Below are 18657 nucleotides of genomic sequence, written 5' to 3' on the forward strand. Positions count from 1 at the left end.
TGGACCAGCCAATCCAGTGGTTAACATCATGAGCATTGATCCACACAATTGGGATACGATGACATGCATCTACCAAGTAAGCCAGCCTGACCATCCGATCCCGTTAGTTACCTCTTACGACAAGCAAAGTCGCCTTTTACGGCAAGCATGGGTCGCTAAAAACATATTCTACCCTGGATCTTCATGAGTCATAAGAACTATATGAAATATACTACTCAAAAGAAGTTAAAGACACATGATTCTTTCATATCATGGCACAGATTAACTATTACAATGTGAAAGAATCTGGTGTTCCTTAACTTCTCTTTAGTAGTATATCTCAGTAGAAAAGTCATAAAACAAAGCATGAGTTGATGTTTTCCTTACAACTTGTTGAAAACATGATGGCTCCCTCATGATGGAACTCACCCCAGAACGATGCATGACAGTGAAGATGTTCTGGCGTATATTTCAGCAATCTGTTGCGGAGGTTGTGATCCTGGATCGAATACAGTGGCATAGTTTGGAATCTCCGCCACCCAAGGGAGACAATCAGAGGATTTCTGGTCTTCAAAATCTTCTTGTACCATCTGTGCTTCTTGACCCTAGCCTGGAAACAGGGGACAGCATGATAGCTACGCAGCACATACTTCACACTTTAAACTTTACACTTATACCTTACACCTTACCCATGGTAGTGTCTGGCTTGTGGTAGAAAACCACAAGCAGGACAGATAAAATCCCATGTACTCCTCGTGATCCTGCTACAACTTATAAAACGCACTCGCTCACTCATTCCCATCTTTCTCACTCACCAAATCAATCACTATGTGTCACAACAACACTCGCCTTCCCAATAATTCTCTTATTCACACACCATCTCTCTCTCACACTCTCTCTCTCCTCACTCTCTCTAACACTCTTTCCTCTCTCTCACACTCCCTCTCTCCCTCACACACTCTCTCTCGCTCTCACTCACTCTCTCTCTCTCTCTCCCAAGCCGCCACTCATCCACCCAGTAAACCCCTCCCCCCTACCTGTACATATCCAATGTTGACCTCTACATTCTGCAGACCACCCAGCACCACAGGATAGGAAGGGTCAAAGTTCTCCACAAACTCGCATGGCATGTTGTTAATCTCCATCCGGACGTACATCCCAGGACGGAAGCCTTCAAAATGAACCCTCTGCTCGTCTCCAAGGCCCTCAAACTCGGCTCTATTTAGCTGTAAAGAAGCAGGAGGAATGCAAGTGAATTCAGAACACTTCTCAAAATGAGAGACAGAGAGAGAGAGAGAGAGAGAGAGAGAGAGGGAGAGAGAGAGAGAGAGAGGGAGAGAGAGAGAGAAGAGAGAGAGAGAGAGAGAGAAGAGAGAGAGAGAGAGAGAGAGAGAGAGAGAGAGCTTGTTTGTTAAACATACCAGAACCAAGTTTTTGTTTGTTTGTTTCTTGTATAATGCAACACTCAGCAATATTCCAGCCATATGACAGGGGTATGTAAATAATCGAGTCTGGACCAGACAATCCAGTGATTCACATCATGAGCAGATTTCCATGACAGGTGATTGGGATGTGAAATGGGGTTCAAACCATTGCGTGTAAAATTATTGCACTCACATAGCGATGCCAGAGTTTAACAGGGATACCCCACTCAGACACATCATACTGCCCGCGAGTCCACCTTGTTTTATTCCCTTAAATGCCCAGAGCGAGGCAGGGCAACAACAAGGACCATCTTTTAATGTCTTATATGACGCAGACAGGGATGGAACGGACTTTCCGCTCTGCAAGCAACCGCTCTACTACACCATGTAGGCATCAAGTGGTAATTGATTCAAAGACGTGACAGTCATGCCATGATTACCTCGGACTGTTTCTGCAGGTCTGCCTTCCACGTATCATAGAACTCAGAGTCTCCTTACCTCGGACTGTTTCTGCAGGTCTGCCTTCCACATATCATAGAACTCAGAGTCTCCTTACCTCGGACTGTTTCTGCAGGTCTGCCTTCCACGTATCATAGAACTCAGAGTCTCCTTTCATGTCATACTCCTGGTCGAACATCTCCTTGAGTTTTCTCTTCTTCTCTACTCGACGCTCAGCTGCCGTCATTTCTGCTTTAATCTTCTTCTTAGTCTCCTCTCCCTCACCTGAAGACAGGAAGATAAATAGGATCAAGAACTGACAACAGCACCTGGCCTCACCTGTTTGACTGTAGACAGGTAGGGTGAATATCATGGCTTCAATATCTAGGACACATCACGGAGGCTACAGAGTAAATTTGGTCATGAAAGAACAAGCCTGTGGTGAGAGTGGGTCTGGTAATGACAAGTGGTTGAAAGAGGACATATCTGGTCTTGATGTGACAAACTGATGGTTGTTACTGAGAGTGTGTTAAGTTAGGACCTAACAAAGTCATTAACCATTCATGAGTGAGTGAGTGAGTATGGTTTTACGCTGCTTTTAGCAGTATTCCAGCAATATCACGGCGGGGGACACAAGAAATAGGCTTCACACATTGTACCCATGTCGGGAATCAAACCCCCGTCTTCGGCGTGACGAGCGAACGCTTTGACCACAGGGCTACCCGACCGCCCCTTAACCATTCATGAAAAGCATTAGGTACTTTGGAACCTAGTTCACACTGGAATGGCAATGGAAGCTCACTTAGCAAATGTGACACCTCTCATTCATGTTCGTACAATCTTTATCTTTGTCAGTGTACTTCAACACCCACCAAAGTTCATAAGCATCTCATGTTTCACTCCTGCAATGATCCATCTCTTTTCACCTACCTTCTTTCTTCTCTCCTTCACCTTCAAGATCTTTGTCCTCCTCCTCCTCCTCTCCATCGGTCTTCCCCTTATGGACTTCCCCGGTCTCCAGGTCCTCAAAGTCTCCGTACAGGTCATCTGCAGCACAGCAGGCATGGCATATTGATAGGGCAAGTGTGGACAGAGCTTTTTGGAAAATGACGGAGTGTATTCGGAGACCAAATAAGAAGAAATGATGTAATGATGTGAATTTGCAACTATAGATTGTTACCACATGTACCCGCTTTCCCAGAATGTTCCTCCTCCTCCTGAATGTTACCATGTGTACCTGCTTCCCCAAGAATGTTACCATGTGTACCTGCTTCCCCAAGAATGTTACCATGTGTACCTGCTTCCCTGGAATGTTACCTTGTGTACCTGCTTCCCCAAGAATGTTACCATGTGTACCTGCTTCCCTGGAATGTTACCATGTGTACCTGCTTCCCCTGGAATGTTACCATGTGTATCTGCTTCCCCCGGAATGTTCCCATGTGTACCTGCTTCCCCTGGAATGTTACCATGTGTACCTGCTTCCCTGGAATGTTACCATGTGTATCTGCTTCCCCAAGAATGTTACCATGTGTACCTGCTTCCCCTGGAATGTTACCATGTGTACCTGCTTCCCCCAAAATGTTACCATGTGTACCTGCTTCCCCAAGAATGTTACCATGTGTATCTGCTTCCCCAAGAATGTTACCATGTGAACCTGCTTCCCCCGGAATGTTACCATGTGTACCTGCTTCCCCAGAATGTTACCATGTGTATCTGCTTCCCCCGGAATGTTCCCATGTGTACCTGCTTCCCCTGGAATGTTACCATGTGTACCTGCTTCCCTGGAATGTTACCATGTGTATCTGCTTCCCCAAGAATGTTACCATGTGTACCTGCTTCCCCTGGAATGTTACCATGTGTACCTGCTTCCCCCAAAATGTTACCATGTGTACCTGCTTCCCCCGGAATGTTACCATGTGTATCTGCTTCCCCAAGAATGTTACCATGTGAACCTGCTTCCCCCGGAATGTTACCATGTGTACCTGCTTCCCCAGAATGTTACCATGTGAACCTGCTTCCCCCGGAATGTTACCACATGTACCTGCTTCCCCCGGAATGTTACCATGTGTACCTGCTTCCCCAAGAATGTTGTAGAATTTTCCTATTCGGAATATTCTATAAGTAATACGTTACCACTGTTATACCGAGGCTGTTGTCTCCCACAACTGCTGCTATAGCGAAATCTACCACAGAGATCTCAATTACCTCATGCAGCACGTGCGTAGCCACCTAGCTGCCATGTGACACCCTTCACTCTTGTCTCCTGCGAGAGCAAGTGCTCGGGGGACGGACGGGCGGGCAGCAGCCCAGTGGTAACGTATTACTTATAGAATATTCCGAATAGGAAAATTCTACAAATTACATTAAGTAATACGTTACCACTGTTATACCGAGGCTGACTACCACAGTAGGCGGTGGGGAGCACCTACAACCCGAATCCTGACTGCTAGCGTTCCTTCCGACCAGCGGAAGTAAACACCAAGGCGGAAGCACTCGATGCGCATGCACCTAGCTAGGCGTTACCCTATAGGAATACCAAAGCACTGTCAAGCGCATACCGTAAGGCTCAATCGTCATTGCCAAAACGATTGGTGACTCCAAACGGCCCCACTGGATAGGTATTTCATCGCCGCAGCGGATGAGAACACTGTATCCGCGTGAGCTTAATCTTAGATCAGGTTAAACAGTCGAAAAGAGGGAAATTAATTTCATTCAGACCGTATATCCCAGAGCAAGCCTACTTAAAGTATGCATTAGGCGCGTGACCTAATTCCAGTATTTGTAAGCATGCATCACAAGGTTGGGATACACGACAGACAATTAAAGACATAATTGTCAAAATACAAATAAGGACAAAGCACACAAAAAGCCGCCCTCACCTGTGGTGTGAGTGCGCTGGTTTGCGGGACCCCAACTCCTGTACCCACGGCAGTGGGAACATTGGAGTAGACCCAGATTGACCACCGTGCAAGGTCAGACGCCTGAGGAGTTCGGAATTGCGCTGGGCACACCCCTTAGGTGCCCGCTTGCGCCGCGATCCGCGGGCCAAGACGGTGCACACTCTCCACGACGGCATCAGCGACCTGTTTGAGGTAATGATTGGCAAAAACCGAGTCAGAACGCCAGTAACAACCTCGTAATATTCTGCGAACAGAGATATTCGAGTGTAGGGCAAATGTTGCCGCTAGCGCCCTGATCTCGTGCGGGTTTGACCCCGCTACCGGTAACCCCCGAGACCGGTACGCCAGATTGATGACAGAACGAAGCCACAACGCAATCGAGTTGCGAGGTATGGCAACCGTGCGATTAGGGTTACACGATATGAACAGACGGTCAGGCCCTTGTCTACGTTCATTCGAAGCCTTAAGATAATACTTAAGGGCCCTAACCGGACACAGCGCTCTGTCCTCAGTATCAGCAGGATGTAAGATTTCTTTGAGTGATCTTACAGTGAATTCTCTCTCCGTTTGCCCGACTCTCTGATTCTTGGCGACGAAGCCCATGAGCAGGCCCAGGCGGACCGCTCCTTCGTCACCCCTATCGAATCGTACCTTGGCGACATCGAGTGCATGAATTTTGGATACACGTGCCGCCGTGGCAAAGGAGAGGAGAAATGCTGTTTTCCAAGTCACATGCCGGAACGAAGCACTATGCAAGGGTTCATACGGAGCTTCCGTAAGTGATTGCAACACTAGGGAAAGATCCCAGGCCGGTGCCCGAAGGCGGCCCTTCTTAAGATCGTGCTGTTTGAAACCCTTGATAATACCCCGTATCACCGGCTCTTTGGAGAGACTGGTACCCATAGCAACGTCCCGTACCGTAGCAACGGACGAGACATAGTTGGCAATGGAACCCCCGGAGAGTTTCCAGGTCTCTCGCAAGTGAGACATGAAACGAGCAATATCCTGCACAGATACCTTATCTGGCGAATGAATGTGATGTTTACAACACCACTTCGTGAAAATAACCCAACGTGCATTATACACCTTCTGGGTAGAATCACGATGCATACTAACGTATGCCCGAGACGCCCGGCGAGAAAAAACTTTACTCCTCAGACGCTCGGTGACAACATCCACGCGTGCAGATTGAACTGCCCTGCGTTTGGACGAAGCTGACGGGTGTGAGGGTGGATCAAGAGATCCGGTCTCACAGGCAGTGGAAGTGGCGACTGCGTGACCTGGGTCAGCAAGTCGGGGTACCACGATCTGTTCGGCCACATGGGCGCGATCAGTAACATTCGACAGCGAACTCCTCGGAGCCGGCTTAGAATGTGTGGTATCAACGCTGTCGGCGGGTAAGCATAAGCGACCAAGCCCGTCCAGTCTAACGCGAGAGCATCGTGATCGATGGCCCTCGGGACCGGGACTGGTGATACAAACAACGGGAGTTGATTGTTGAACCGCGTTGCGAACAGGTCGACCATCGGACGACCCAAACGTTCGCACAGCCACTGAAACACTACTGGGTTCAGCATCCACTCTGTGGGGCTCGGATCCTGAGGCCTCGATAGAGCATCGGCCAGTACGTTCCGCACACCTGGGATGTGACGGGCGCGTATCTGGCACGGGACACTGTCCACCAGAGCGTAAAACTCGAACGTGAGATCGAGTAGCGAGTGACTGTGGGTTCCCCCCAGTTTGTTCACATAGGACACTACCGTCGTGTTGTCGGTCGCCAGCATGAGCCGGGCGTTGACGAGACGATGCTTCCAGTGATTGACTGCGTTGATCACTGCCTTGAACTCGAGACAAGTGATGTGAAGACCTAGTTCGTCTAAGCACCACAGCCCCGAGCTCACCTCCCCCTTTAGACGGGCGCCCCAGCCCACTAGAGAGGCGTCTGTATACAGGGTCAACGTGGCCCGGTAGGGCCGCATAGAGACTCCTGATAAGACAATGTAAGGGACCGTCCACCACTCCAGATGCGGTCGGAGCCGATCCGGGAGGGCGACGGTCGCACTGTGCACCTCCGTTGCTAACAACTGGATTAAAAACCGTTGCAGCGGGCGGAGTTGGAGACGACCCCGTGCGGTGCAGTCCTGGGCTGATACAAGTAGCCCTAACAGCTGTTCCCAAAAGTGAACAGTCTGTTGCACCGCTAAGACTTTGGCAATCATCGCCTGAATTTTGTGCCACCGGTCTGGGGGGACAAAGAGGCGATGGGACACCGTGTTGAACCGACCTCCGATGAACAGCAAGTTCTGAGAAGGGGTTAACTCGCTCTTGGGGAGATTGATAATCCACCCAAATTGCTCCAAGAGCCGACGTGCGAAATCGAGATGGCGTGACAGGGTGTCTGTCATTCGATTTGCTACTAGCGAGTCGTCCAGGTACGCGAAGTACCGGACACCCCTCCTGTGGAGGAACCCCACTATGGGGGTGGTTAACCGGGTGAACAGCCAGGGAGCGGACGTGTGAATCATTCTGAGTTCGGCACTGTCCTACTTGGGAACGAGAAATATCCTGGAGTAAAACCCCGGTGTTATTTCTGGTAGAGCTAACTCCCGTACTGCCCCTTCTCCACCAACCTGCCGATGGCATCGGCGAGGATGGGAAGATCGGTTTCCGAATCGAAACCTGCCAACGGGGCAACGGTGAGCGGCGGATTCGCTTTGAGATCAAGCCGATAGCCGTACCGAATCGTGTTGACCACCCACGGGTCGTCGAACACTTGTTCCCAATTCTCCCAGTAAGTCTGGAGTCTGGCTCCCACTGGGGAAGGAGAGGGGGCCCTGACAGGTTGCGACAGGCGCAACTGTCCAGGGCCAAGTGACTCGGGTTCGCCTAAGGGCCAACCGAAGTTGGCGCTGTCGGCATACGAACCCCTCCAATGAGAGTCACCTGGAGGAGCCCTTGCCGTCCGTCGACGACTTGGGCTTCCCCCAGTTCCCCGTCTTCCCGCGAAAGGGCAGCTGATTGCCCATACCGAAGCCCTCAGGGCGGGGCTACTTCCCAGAGGAAGAAGAACCCGACCCCTTAGACCTACAGGCCGCAGCAGCCTGGGGCGTGCTCCGGTTAGGAGCGGCACCCAGGCGCCTATGCAGGGACCCAACAAGAGCAAGTGTGTGCCGAGAGTCCTCGGCAACGTACTCCAGGGAAGCATTTAAACTGAGCAGGCAGTTGTAAATGCGCTGGTCACGGTCCGTGGGAGAACCTTCGACCAGACGGGCCGCTGCAGCCAAGTAAGTGTCTCCGTGAGACATGGAGTGCCGAGCGAGGGCGTCCAGCTGGTGCAAGGTAGCTTGCGTTACCGTAGCAGCCGGTGGGGCACGGACACCCAACCGCTCAACATGGGCCTCCACGGTAGGACCAGCCTCGGGAAAGGCAAGGTCATGTACCGGGAATAAACCCTTTCTCCACGACGTCGGAGGCAACGGGAGACCCCGACCGGAGGCCGCCGCGAAGGCGTTCTCCAAGGAAGGCTTGAAACCACGCAGCAAGGTTGATGCGGGGAAAGCCGTGTCGGAAGACTCATCGTATACCTCGGAGGAACCCACAATCGTGGATTCCCCGCGGTACCGGCCGGGGCATGTCCTCAAAGAGGTCATAAACCATGGCCACGCGGTCCTAAACCGATAGCGGGAGCAACGGTTCGGGGGAAGGACCGGTGACCACGGGAGCCGCCGCCGTACCGGTGGACCCCGCGTCCGACCCCGCGGCCACCGAAGTGGCCGGGGACGGAACAGCCAGCGGCCTATCCTGAGATAAGGCCGCCAGCTTGGAGTCCACAAGTTATGCAAGTAATGCAGCGACGGAATCCCCGGACAGCACACGGGCCGCCAAGAGATCCGCCGCTTTACCGGTGGACCCCGCGTCCGACCCCGCGGCCACCGAAGAGGCCGGGGACGGAACAGCCAGCGGCCTATCTTGCGATAAGGCCGCCAGCTTGGAATCCACAAGTTTCGACAACAATGCGGCGACGGAATCCCGGACAGCCCGAGGGCCGCAAGGGGATCCGCCGCAGCCGAGGAGGTGGTACCCGCACGGGGACCCCGACCGGACGAACCGGCCACCACAGGGGTGGAGACGGACTGTACGTACAGCCGGTACCGCTCAAAATCCGCAGGCCCCAGACCTTCGCACAGGATGCACCGGGTGTCCCCGCAAGGAACCCTGCACCGCGGGCAACGATCGTGGGGATCCCGGGACGACAAAAACTTTCTGCACACCCCATAACTCCGAGGAGCAGGGGTAGAGGGGGTGGATACTGGGGACATATCCATGTCAGACATTGATTGTTTGCTATAAACAAAGAACAAAACATGGTTACAACGCACGCACCACAATGATTCACAAACGAACATTTTCACAAGAAAATAAACGAGCAATGTGAACATATAACATACACATATAACTTTTATTAAAGAAATAAGTCATGTTAACCCCCAAAACATACAAGAACAGGGGAAACGTAAAACACAACGTGCATACGCGAACCCCGCAAGTATATAGAAAAAAGGGCGGGAAAAATTTTCCGTTTGGCGGGAAAATTATAACCAAGCGTAGCTACCGCAACGCCCCATAAAAGCACAGTTTATTAGAGAATAAACTATAATAAATATCACCAAATCTTCAAGGAACGCTTCAGCAGGAGAAAACACGTCTTGCTAAGCAGACGAAGGAGACAAGAGTGAAGGGTGTCACATGGCAGCTAGGTGGCTACGCACGTGCTGCATGAGGTAATTGAGATCTCTGTGGTAGATTTCGCTATAGCAGCAGTTGTGGGAGACAACAGCCTCGGTATAACAGTGGTAACGTATTACTTAATGTAATTTACCATGTGAACCTGCTTCCCCCGGAATGTTACCATGTGTACCTGCTTCACCGGGAATGTTACCATGTGTACCTGCTTCCCCCGGAATGTTACCATGTGTACCTGCTTCACCAGGAATGTTACCTTGTGTACTTGCTTCACCGGGAATGTTGCCATGTGTACCTGCTTCACCGGGAATGTTACCAATTTGTACCTGCTTCCCCCAAAATGTTACCTGGTGTACCTGCTTCCCCAGAATGTTACCATGTGTACCTGCTTCCCTGTAATGTTACCTTGTGTACCTGCTTCCCCTGAATGTTACCTTGTGAACCTGCTTCCCCCGGAATATTACCACGTGTACCTGCTTCACTGGAATGTTACCTTGTGTGCCTGCTTCCCCTGGAATGTTACCGTGTGTGTGGGGGGGGAATGTTACCATGTGTGTGTGGGAATGTTACCATGTGTGGGGGGAATGTTACCGTGTGTGTGTGGGAATGTTTCCATGTGTGTGTGGGAATGTTACCATGTGTGTGTGGGAATGTTACCATGTGTGGGGGGGATTTTACCATGTGTGTGTGGGAATGTTTCCATGTGTGTGTGGGAATGTTACCATGTGTGTGTGGGAATGTTACCATGTGTGTGTGGGAATGTTACCATGTGTGTGGGGGAATGTTACCATGTGTGTGGGGGAATGTTACCATGTGTGTGTGGGAATGTTACCATGTGTGTGTGGGAATGTTACCATGTGTGTGTGGGAATGTTACCATGTGTGTGTGGGACTGTTACCATGTGTGTGGGGGAATGTTACCATGTGTGTGTGGGACTGTTACCATGTGTGTGGGGGAATGTTACCATGTGTGTGTTGGGGGAATGTTATGAGCTGCAGCACTCACCATCTTCCTGGAGTCTAGCAGCTGCATCTTCACTCTTGTCCCATTTCCCAGTCACAAAACAATCTCGTATCAACAGGCGTACCTACAACAGTATGTATATAGCTTACCAGCCGTACACATTTACCACTCAACTAAAAAATAATCATCTGATGAAAATATGATAATTGTATATTTTCTCATATTATTAATAACCACAAGGATTAAACTGCACTACTGATAAATACAAGACAAGTCATTATCACCGGAAGACACCAAAATCAGAAATGAATGATTAAAAATAATAATATGATTGCGAAATAAAGATATTAGTGATGATATTTTGGTTACATTCTACAGTGAGCTCTTCAGTTAAAAAAACAACATATTTCTTTCTTTCAAACACTTGTGGTACCAACCTCCTCCAGATCCCAGTCATGCATGCTGTCCTCCCAAAACTTGGAACAGTCCATGTCATTTGATTTGGACTTGCCCATCCTCCCTTTGTCCTTCTTCTGCTTGAGCACTTTGAACAGTCCTCCCACCTCATCCTCATCCACTTCGTCCTTCTCCGTCTCTGCTGCTGTTACTATGGCAACATACATGTCATAGAAGTGAACTTGAGTGACAGTATTTGTAACAAAACAACACATGATTTGGATTGTTTGTTTGTTGTTTGACGCCGCACTCAGCAATATACCAGCTATATGACGGCGGTCTGTAAATAATCGAGTCTGGACCAGACAATCCAGTGATTGACATCATGAGCATCAATCCACGCAATTGGGAAACAATGACATGCTTCAACCATGTCAGCGAGCCTGACCCCCCGATCCCATTAGTTGCCTCTTACAACGCATAGTCACCTTTTACGGCAAGCATGGGTTGCTGAAGACCTATTCTATCCAGGATCTTCATGGGTCTGATTTGGATTGACTTGTGTTACTCCATGCTCTGTACATACAGAGCTCCAGATAAGCTTTTGGTGTTGTGGGTATTTTACCTATGCATTTTAAAATCATTGGGTATCAGTAATTCTATCTGGGTATTCAAATTTCTGTTACCCACTAGTTTTTACACATGTGGGTATTTAAGTTAAATATTCACTATTCATCTAGTCCCTGCAAACTGGGGTCGTGTGGGTTCTAGAGCTTTATAGGACTAAAAAATACCACGATACTTCCACAAGAAAGTGTGATGGCAAATGATGATGATGTAACTGTCATCGTGGAGTTTGGCAAGGTTGACGGAATGCCCATTTATAAGTTCAAAATAAGTTGCTGATCAAATATGCAGGGTTACTTCACAATATTTTGATGATACGCACAAGTTTTATTTTTGTAGCTTATCTGTAATGTCCGTTGCGTATTTGATGCGCTTGGAGTTTATTTCACTGCGTATTTCTCAATTTCTGATGCGTATTTTACGCAGATACGCAGCTTATCTGGAGCTCTGCTATATTTCTGTACACATTCCAATATCTGTACTAGTGAAACTGAGTATGAGCACAACATGACAGACATCACTGCAAATGTTGAAACCTGTGACCATATACCAATCTAGTTGACCCACATGGTTTGTAGGGAAGCAGCTTGAGTCATGGGAACATAATAGAACTTAATAAGTGTCCAATGAAAACAGGAGACAGATTAGAGCTCATTTTACACCAAAATTGTCTCCGATATGAACAATATATCTCACACTATATCTGTACAAATCATTCAGGACAGAAAAACTGTTTAGCATGCAGTGTTCTATTCGGAGTCAAATTAATTTGAAGACATTCTTGTTTATCATACCTCCATGTCAGAATGATTAGATTTGATTGGTCCATGTGATCTTGATAAAATACTGTGTATCCCACCTTGGAGGGGAATACATTTCTCAGCTGGGGAATAAATCTCTTATACCCACGTGCAATACAGGCTGCCCGTGGAATTCTGAGAGACAGAATAAATCACTTATACCCAACTTCAAAGTAAAAAGCCGCAAGTATTTCACGAGTCAATGAAAGTCACATGACATAGCGCAAGCGAACCTCAGCTCAGTCGAAAAGCTGTTTTCTATCAATTTTGAATTTGTTTTAGTTCTTTTACAATGTCACATTAAAACATGTCGGTAAGATAAATTTGTTGTAGCAGGATCATGAGGAGTACATGGGGTTTAATGCGTCCCTTGTTAGGTTATATATCCCTAGCCAGAGGTGGAGACTCGTGGTATAAAACTCAGGATGCTAAAACCCCATGTACCCCTCGTGATCCTGCAGCAACATATATTGTAGTTTTGCAGCCAAAATAGTCTACACTGACAAATTGGTTCTCTCCTGGATCAACACATATAGGCCAAAAACAACAGGCCTTACCCAGGAATCCTCATCGGTACCTCCCAGGGATGCACTACATACCACCCTTGAATACAGAAGTCTGCTTTCCAGTGAACCCGCTATTCTTACCAATGAATGAAATCATGTCCTGACACCAGCGAGAGCCCAGACCAAAGAGCACACAGATTACACTGATAGTATTTCAGGCAACGTTTGCACAAGTTTCATGCACGGAGTAGGGCTCATTTGACTTCGGTGTGTCATAAAAGAGCTTGTCTCAATACTTGACGCAAACTAGAAATGCGAGGTGAGGTGAGGTGAAATGGGGTTTAACGTCGCGTCCAAGATTATTGCACTTATATAGCGATGTGCATGCACGTGTATGTGTGTGTGTGGCTGCTTGTACTACTACAGACTGATGCCGATTTATAGTGCAAGCTCACTGAGATACCATGCCGCAGTTTAACATGAATACCCCACTCAGACACAGTATACTGACTCCGAGCCGACCAGTCCTTGTTTTAGCCCCTTAATGCCGAGCACCAGACAGGGTAACAACAAGTACCATCTTTTAACGTCTTTTGGTATGACGCGGCCAGGGATCGAGCCCCGGACCTTCCACTCTCTGGGCGGACGCTCTACCATTAGACCACGGAGGCGGTCCAAACTAGATAGGCATCACCATTACACTGCGTAGCAGTTGTATGTATAAGGGAGAGGAACATAGTTTCTACAAACTCAGGAAGTACTGGCGCTGCAAGGGCGTGAAGACACCAGAGAAGAACCAGGAACAGCCCCTCTGTTCTCACCTGCTCCATAGATGAGTTTCTGGTAGTTCATCTTCTGTTTCTGTCGCCGCCTGAAGGCTTCCGAGGCCTTCGCGGCAAGGTTGGTCTTCCACTGCAGGCCTGCAAGTATACCCAGGATTATTACAGGTATACCATCTGTATCTACTTTGTTATGATCATATTTAACAAGGTCAGATTTTTATAGTCAGTTAACTCCCTTGCCTCGGGAAGATGGATTTTGTACACAAGGACTTAAACTATCTGTATCTTTGCCTCGGAAAACTTTAAAGTTTAATTGAACCTTTAGAAAAACATTTTACACTTACAAAAGAAATACAATCAATCAATACATACCATTCAATCATTGAATTGCGTTTACCAATTCTCCGTACAGTAAAATATATACCCGATTTGTAAACACACACGCTGTCACAGTCACAGAATACAGATTATCATAACTTAAATATTATTCTCACCATCTTCAGGTTCTTCTTTGATGTCATCCAGTTCTTCCTCTTCTGTCACATCTTCATCACTACCTTGATCTTCCTTCGGATTAATACCCTTGTTTTTACCAATCTTCTTCAACAGTTTCATCTCTTCATCCGAGTCCGATGAAGAATCAGTTTCTGAAGCTGACATGTCATCCTCACTCGATGCCGAGTTCATCTCCACGTCATCAAACTCAGGCTCTAAGAACTCTAATCCTTTGGAATCTTGGACTAGTTTGGACTGCTTGTCTACCTTTTTTCCACTTTTCACCTTCACATGTTGAGATGAATCTTCAACAATATCATTCAACAATTTGTCCGTCTTTTGTTTCTTTTTTAACATATTTTCATTGTCTTTATACTGTTTTGAACGAAAGGATGATTTAGAAATGTCAGAAGCTTCCTTTTTAGAAATAGATTTAGGTGGATCTGTTTTTTCTGTTACATTGACAACATTGTTTAAGTCTTTCTTCTTTACCTTCCTGACACTCTGAACGGCATCTGTATTCATTTGGTCCGCATCACTACCTTCATCACCACTATCACTTTCGTCATCACTTTCACTTTCCTCTTCCTCATCAACATCATCCTCATCTTTATTGTCACTGTCATCACTTTCATCTGCCTCCTCACTTTCATCCTCCTCACTCTCATCATCATCATCATCATCATCATCATCACTTTCATCGTCCCTATCATCTTTATCTTCAACTACTTCATCCACCTCATCATCACTTCCAACATTAAAGTCCAACCAGACATCGTTGTCTTTCGGCGGCACCAGCTTCCTCTGTTCCTGAGGTTGACTCCCGTTCTGTTGGTGCGTCTGTCCCAGTTTTGACACTGATGTATTTTTGAAGAGTTGTATCTCATCGTCACTGTCAGCAAACACAACAGTCTTCTCTCTCTGTTTACTACTCACAGCCTGTGTAAATGGGAAGGAATCAATGAGAAATATTACTGAACATGCCCCACTCATCTTACCAACAACACTGACCACCACTGGACTCTGCTGAGCCTATATTCTTGAAACTTTTTCTCCACTGCTGCCTTTTCATATTTTTCAGATCTTTTGGTGCATTAAGCATGATCAGTGGGTTTTCCCGATTGATTCAAAACCATCAGTATATTCATCGCAGACACAGCAATCTAGGTTGTCTGGCCTCCCAATGATGAATTCTCCAATTCCACCTCCCACGCAATTGGGATACAAAGACATGCATCAACCAAGTCAGTGAGCCTGACCGCCCTATCTCGTTAGTCGCCTCTTAATAAACTTAAACATAGTCGCCTGTTAGGGCAATATTCCAGCTATGTGACGGCGGTCTGTAAATAATCAAGTCTGGACAAGACAATCCAGTGATTGACCTCATGAGCGTCGATCTACGCAACTGGGATACGATGACATGCATCAACCAAGTCAGCGAGCCTGAACATCCGATCCCGTTTGTCGCCTCTTACGGAAAGCATAGTCGCCTTTTACGGCCAGCATGGGTTGCTGAAGACCTATTCTACCCCGGATCTTCACGGGTGTAATGAGTTGCATTACATGGTAAACAAGGAAGATGGAAGTGAGGATATTGTTGCAGACAACCAATCTTGTGTGTTACTGTCAGTTTCTATACATGAAATATTTAAGTTGCCAAGTCACCAATTTGGTGGCAAACAGGAATAGTGACCAGTAGGGACATGTTTACAAAACTATGCAGTTCCTATGTTACCATGGTTACAAAGACATCATAACTTTAAAAATGAAATATTGACAACTAACAATTGCTGCTGAAAGATGAATGATATAACATGCAATCATAGGCTCAAAAAGTTTGTCATGCTTCTCAGGCAACACCCACATCATCATAAAGTCCGCCTCATTTTTCAGTTTTTTTTCCAAATTAATCCTCAAATTTTCATTGTCTCGAACATACGACCCCCGTAGTGAAATGCTACAATACTAAAAAACAATGTGATCCAATATAGCGTGCAGTTACTTCCCTTTACATGCATACTGCTTTACTGAGCATCTTGTGTTATGGTCAATGGAGTTGGTGTGTTTGTTTTGCAGTTTGCAAATTTGGTCAATGAAAACATGATATTTACGATAAAACATCCCAAAATAGATGATTTACAAATTCAATGATATTTGTTCACTGTTTGCCGGACAATGTTTCATGTGCAGAGATTAAGATTACTGTGTATTTGCCTCATAAAGTAAGCATTGGTAAGCTGGAAATAGCAATCAGCTGTTCACACATTTTTCCCCCTATCTTTGGGTGATTTAGTTTAAAAAATACTTAATGCCTAGCCAATATCATAACTGAAAAGTAATGTCAATACAGCAATAGAGAGACCAAAGACTTTGTATCTCTAACGACTATTGTTTGTTTCAAGGCCCAAGTTCATGGCGAGTTGATGTGATTTGCCAATCACTTCTTACACGATTTCGCCGAAATGAATGTAAACAAAATTGAATGAAATCTTAGATAAGAGTAATATCATGGATTACAAACATAAGTCCAGACATACAATGAACTCTTTTATAGTCAGACAGTGTAATAACAGGAGTATCTTGCGTACTTCAGTACAGATTTGACGACATGCTGCTTTCAGTGTTGTGTGCTCATGATAAAAAATCTTTGTATGGGTGAATTATGCACACACTGGTCGTCAAAGGTATTCAAATATTGTATTCCAGTATTTTACTCATCAAGGAAACCATTTATGTTGGGAGGCCCTTTCCAAGGATGATTTTGCACAACTGTACATAAAAAAAAACCACACTGCCTGTCTGCACTATAATTTCAAAAGACATTGCTGGAGAACCAATTATTTTATTTTTTTATGCCTCAAACAATGTATCTGATACCCCTAAACAGAAGATAAAGTATGCTCTTTTGGCCACATGACTCAGGTATCAGTCTCAATAACCAGGTGAAAATTTTACCTCTTCATCACTCTCAGCCTCTTCTTCATCACTGTCTTCATCATCCTCGTCTTCATCTTCACTAAACACAGCTCGCCTCCTTGTGCGGCCATCACTTGCCTCCACAGATTCTTCCTCTGGTAAAAATTTCATCTGTCTGCGAGAAAACAAACAAAAAACTATTATTATTAAAGTCAAAAGTGTTATTTCAATTAAAACCATGTGCTGACATTTTTATAAATATACTAATTTTAGCTCCATCAAACTGAAATTGAAACTGCTAAAATGACTCAAACCAAAAATATGTTTAGTTCTTAGGGAATGCCATTTCAGTAACTGATTGTGTTTGGTGGGCATGTTTTGTAATAACAACTAACTATGCCACAGGATTGGTCCTCAAGGAGAGATTAAGAGCCTTAACCATGTTAACAGCAGGAGGAGGGGCCTTGATTATTAAAATTATTTTCCAAATTCTCATTTTGCTAATTGTATTAGTCCTGAGCTAAGTTCCCTACACTACTTCCTCGTTGTCAAAGAATCTTCTTGCTGATTACTGATATCTTGAAAATAACTTGAAAGTGGAAATCGTTATTACGGATTTATACATTGATGTGCAGTTTTTGTGAAAATCATGCACTTCGTGAAGTAAGGTGAAGGTGAAATGGCTTTAACGCGGCGTCCAAGATTATTGCACTTATAAAGTGCCGTGCATGCATGTGTGTGTGTGGCTGCGTGTACTACTCTGGACTGATGCGTATTTACCCTACTCAGACACAGTATACTGACTCTGAGCCGACATATAGATGTCGTTCAATTTGGTTTACATTAATTTCAGCAAAATCGTGTATGAAGTGATTGGCAAAACACATCAACTTACCATGAACATGAGCATTGAAACAAACATGAGTCGTTAGAGATACAAAGTCTTTGGTCTCCCTATTGCTGTATTGACATTACTTTTCAGTTATGATATTGGCTAAGCATTAAGTATTTTTTAAACTAAATCACCCAAAGATAGGGGAAAAGATGTGTGAACAGCTGATTGCTATTTTCGGCTTACTTTACGAGGCAAATACACATGTAATCTCAATCTCTGCATATGAAACATTGTCCGGCAAACAGTGAACAAGTATCATTGAATTAGTAAATCATCTATTTTGGGATGTTTTATCAAACCCTTATTGTCGCAATGACCATAACACAAGATGCACAGTAAAACAGTGCAACTGCGGGCTTGCATTGTTTTTAGGTATTGTAGCATTTCACTAACAGGGTCGTTTGTTTGAGTTGCAAAATATTTAAGGATTTTTTTTTGTTTAAAATGGAAACAAAACGAAATGAGCAGCTGACTTCATGATGATGCCTCGCAGTGCCTGAGAACTAAGACTATTATTTTATTTAGTCTAAAGCATGCAGGCCTAAATGCAGGGATTTACCTAGCTTTCAAGTGACCATGGAAAACAAAGCATTGAAACCTTTACCTATTGCTCCGACCATCAGTTACCGTATTCGACGTAATAAGTGCCATGCTCTAATAAGCGCCCACGGCGATATTAGCTAATATATTGGCTAGTGAACAATCCAAGTTAGCACCCCTTCCGATTGATCAATGTGCACAAGACTTATTTATGCACCCTTAATTATGGGCAATCAAATTCTGGAAAAATATA

The 18657-nt window shown here is 46.0% G+C and overlaps 1 protein-coding gene across 3 annotated transcripts in view; it reads right to left on the reverse strand.

Annotated features, from left to right (window-relative positions):
* Positions 1–18657, reverse strand: part of LOC124149365 (ribosome biogenesis protein BMS1 homolog) — a 45280-nt gene that overhangs the window by 12162 nt on the left and 14461 nt on the right. For 2 of the 3 annotated variants that reach the window (XM_048392715.1, XM_048392714.1), the window contains exons 10-18: positions 17009–17144; positions 14053–14992; positions 13598–13696; positions 10885–11054; positions 10490–10571; positions 2772–2888; positions 1960–2126; positions 1017–1205; positions 409–589 (exon numbers count right to left, since the gene is read on the reverse strand). In XM_048392715.1, coding sequence (XP_048248672.1) covers positions 409–589; positions 1017–1205; positions 1960–2126; positions 2772–2888; positions 10490–10571; positions 10885–11054; positions 13598–13696; positions 14053–14992; positions 17009–17144 — 2081 coding nt within the window. The remainder of the gene's footprint in view (positions 1–408; positions 590–1016; positions 1206–1959; positions 2127–2771; positions 2889–10489; positions 10572–10884; positions 11055–13597; positions 13697–14052; positions 14993–17008; positions 17145–18657) is intronic. The other variant, XM_048392716.1, reaches the window with a different exon arrangement.

Source organism: Haliotis rufescens, unplaced genomic scaffold (assembly GCF_023055435.1).
Source record: "Haliotis rufescens isolate VD_foot unplaced genomic scaffold, xgHalRufe1.0.p SCAF_11, whole genome shotgun sequence".
NCBI lineage: Eukaryota > Metazoa > Mollusca > Gastropoda > Lepetellida > Haliotidae > Haliotis > Haliotis rufescens.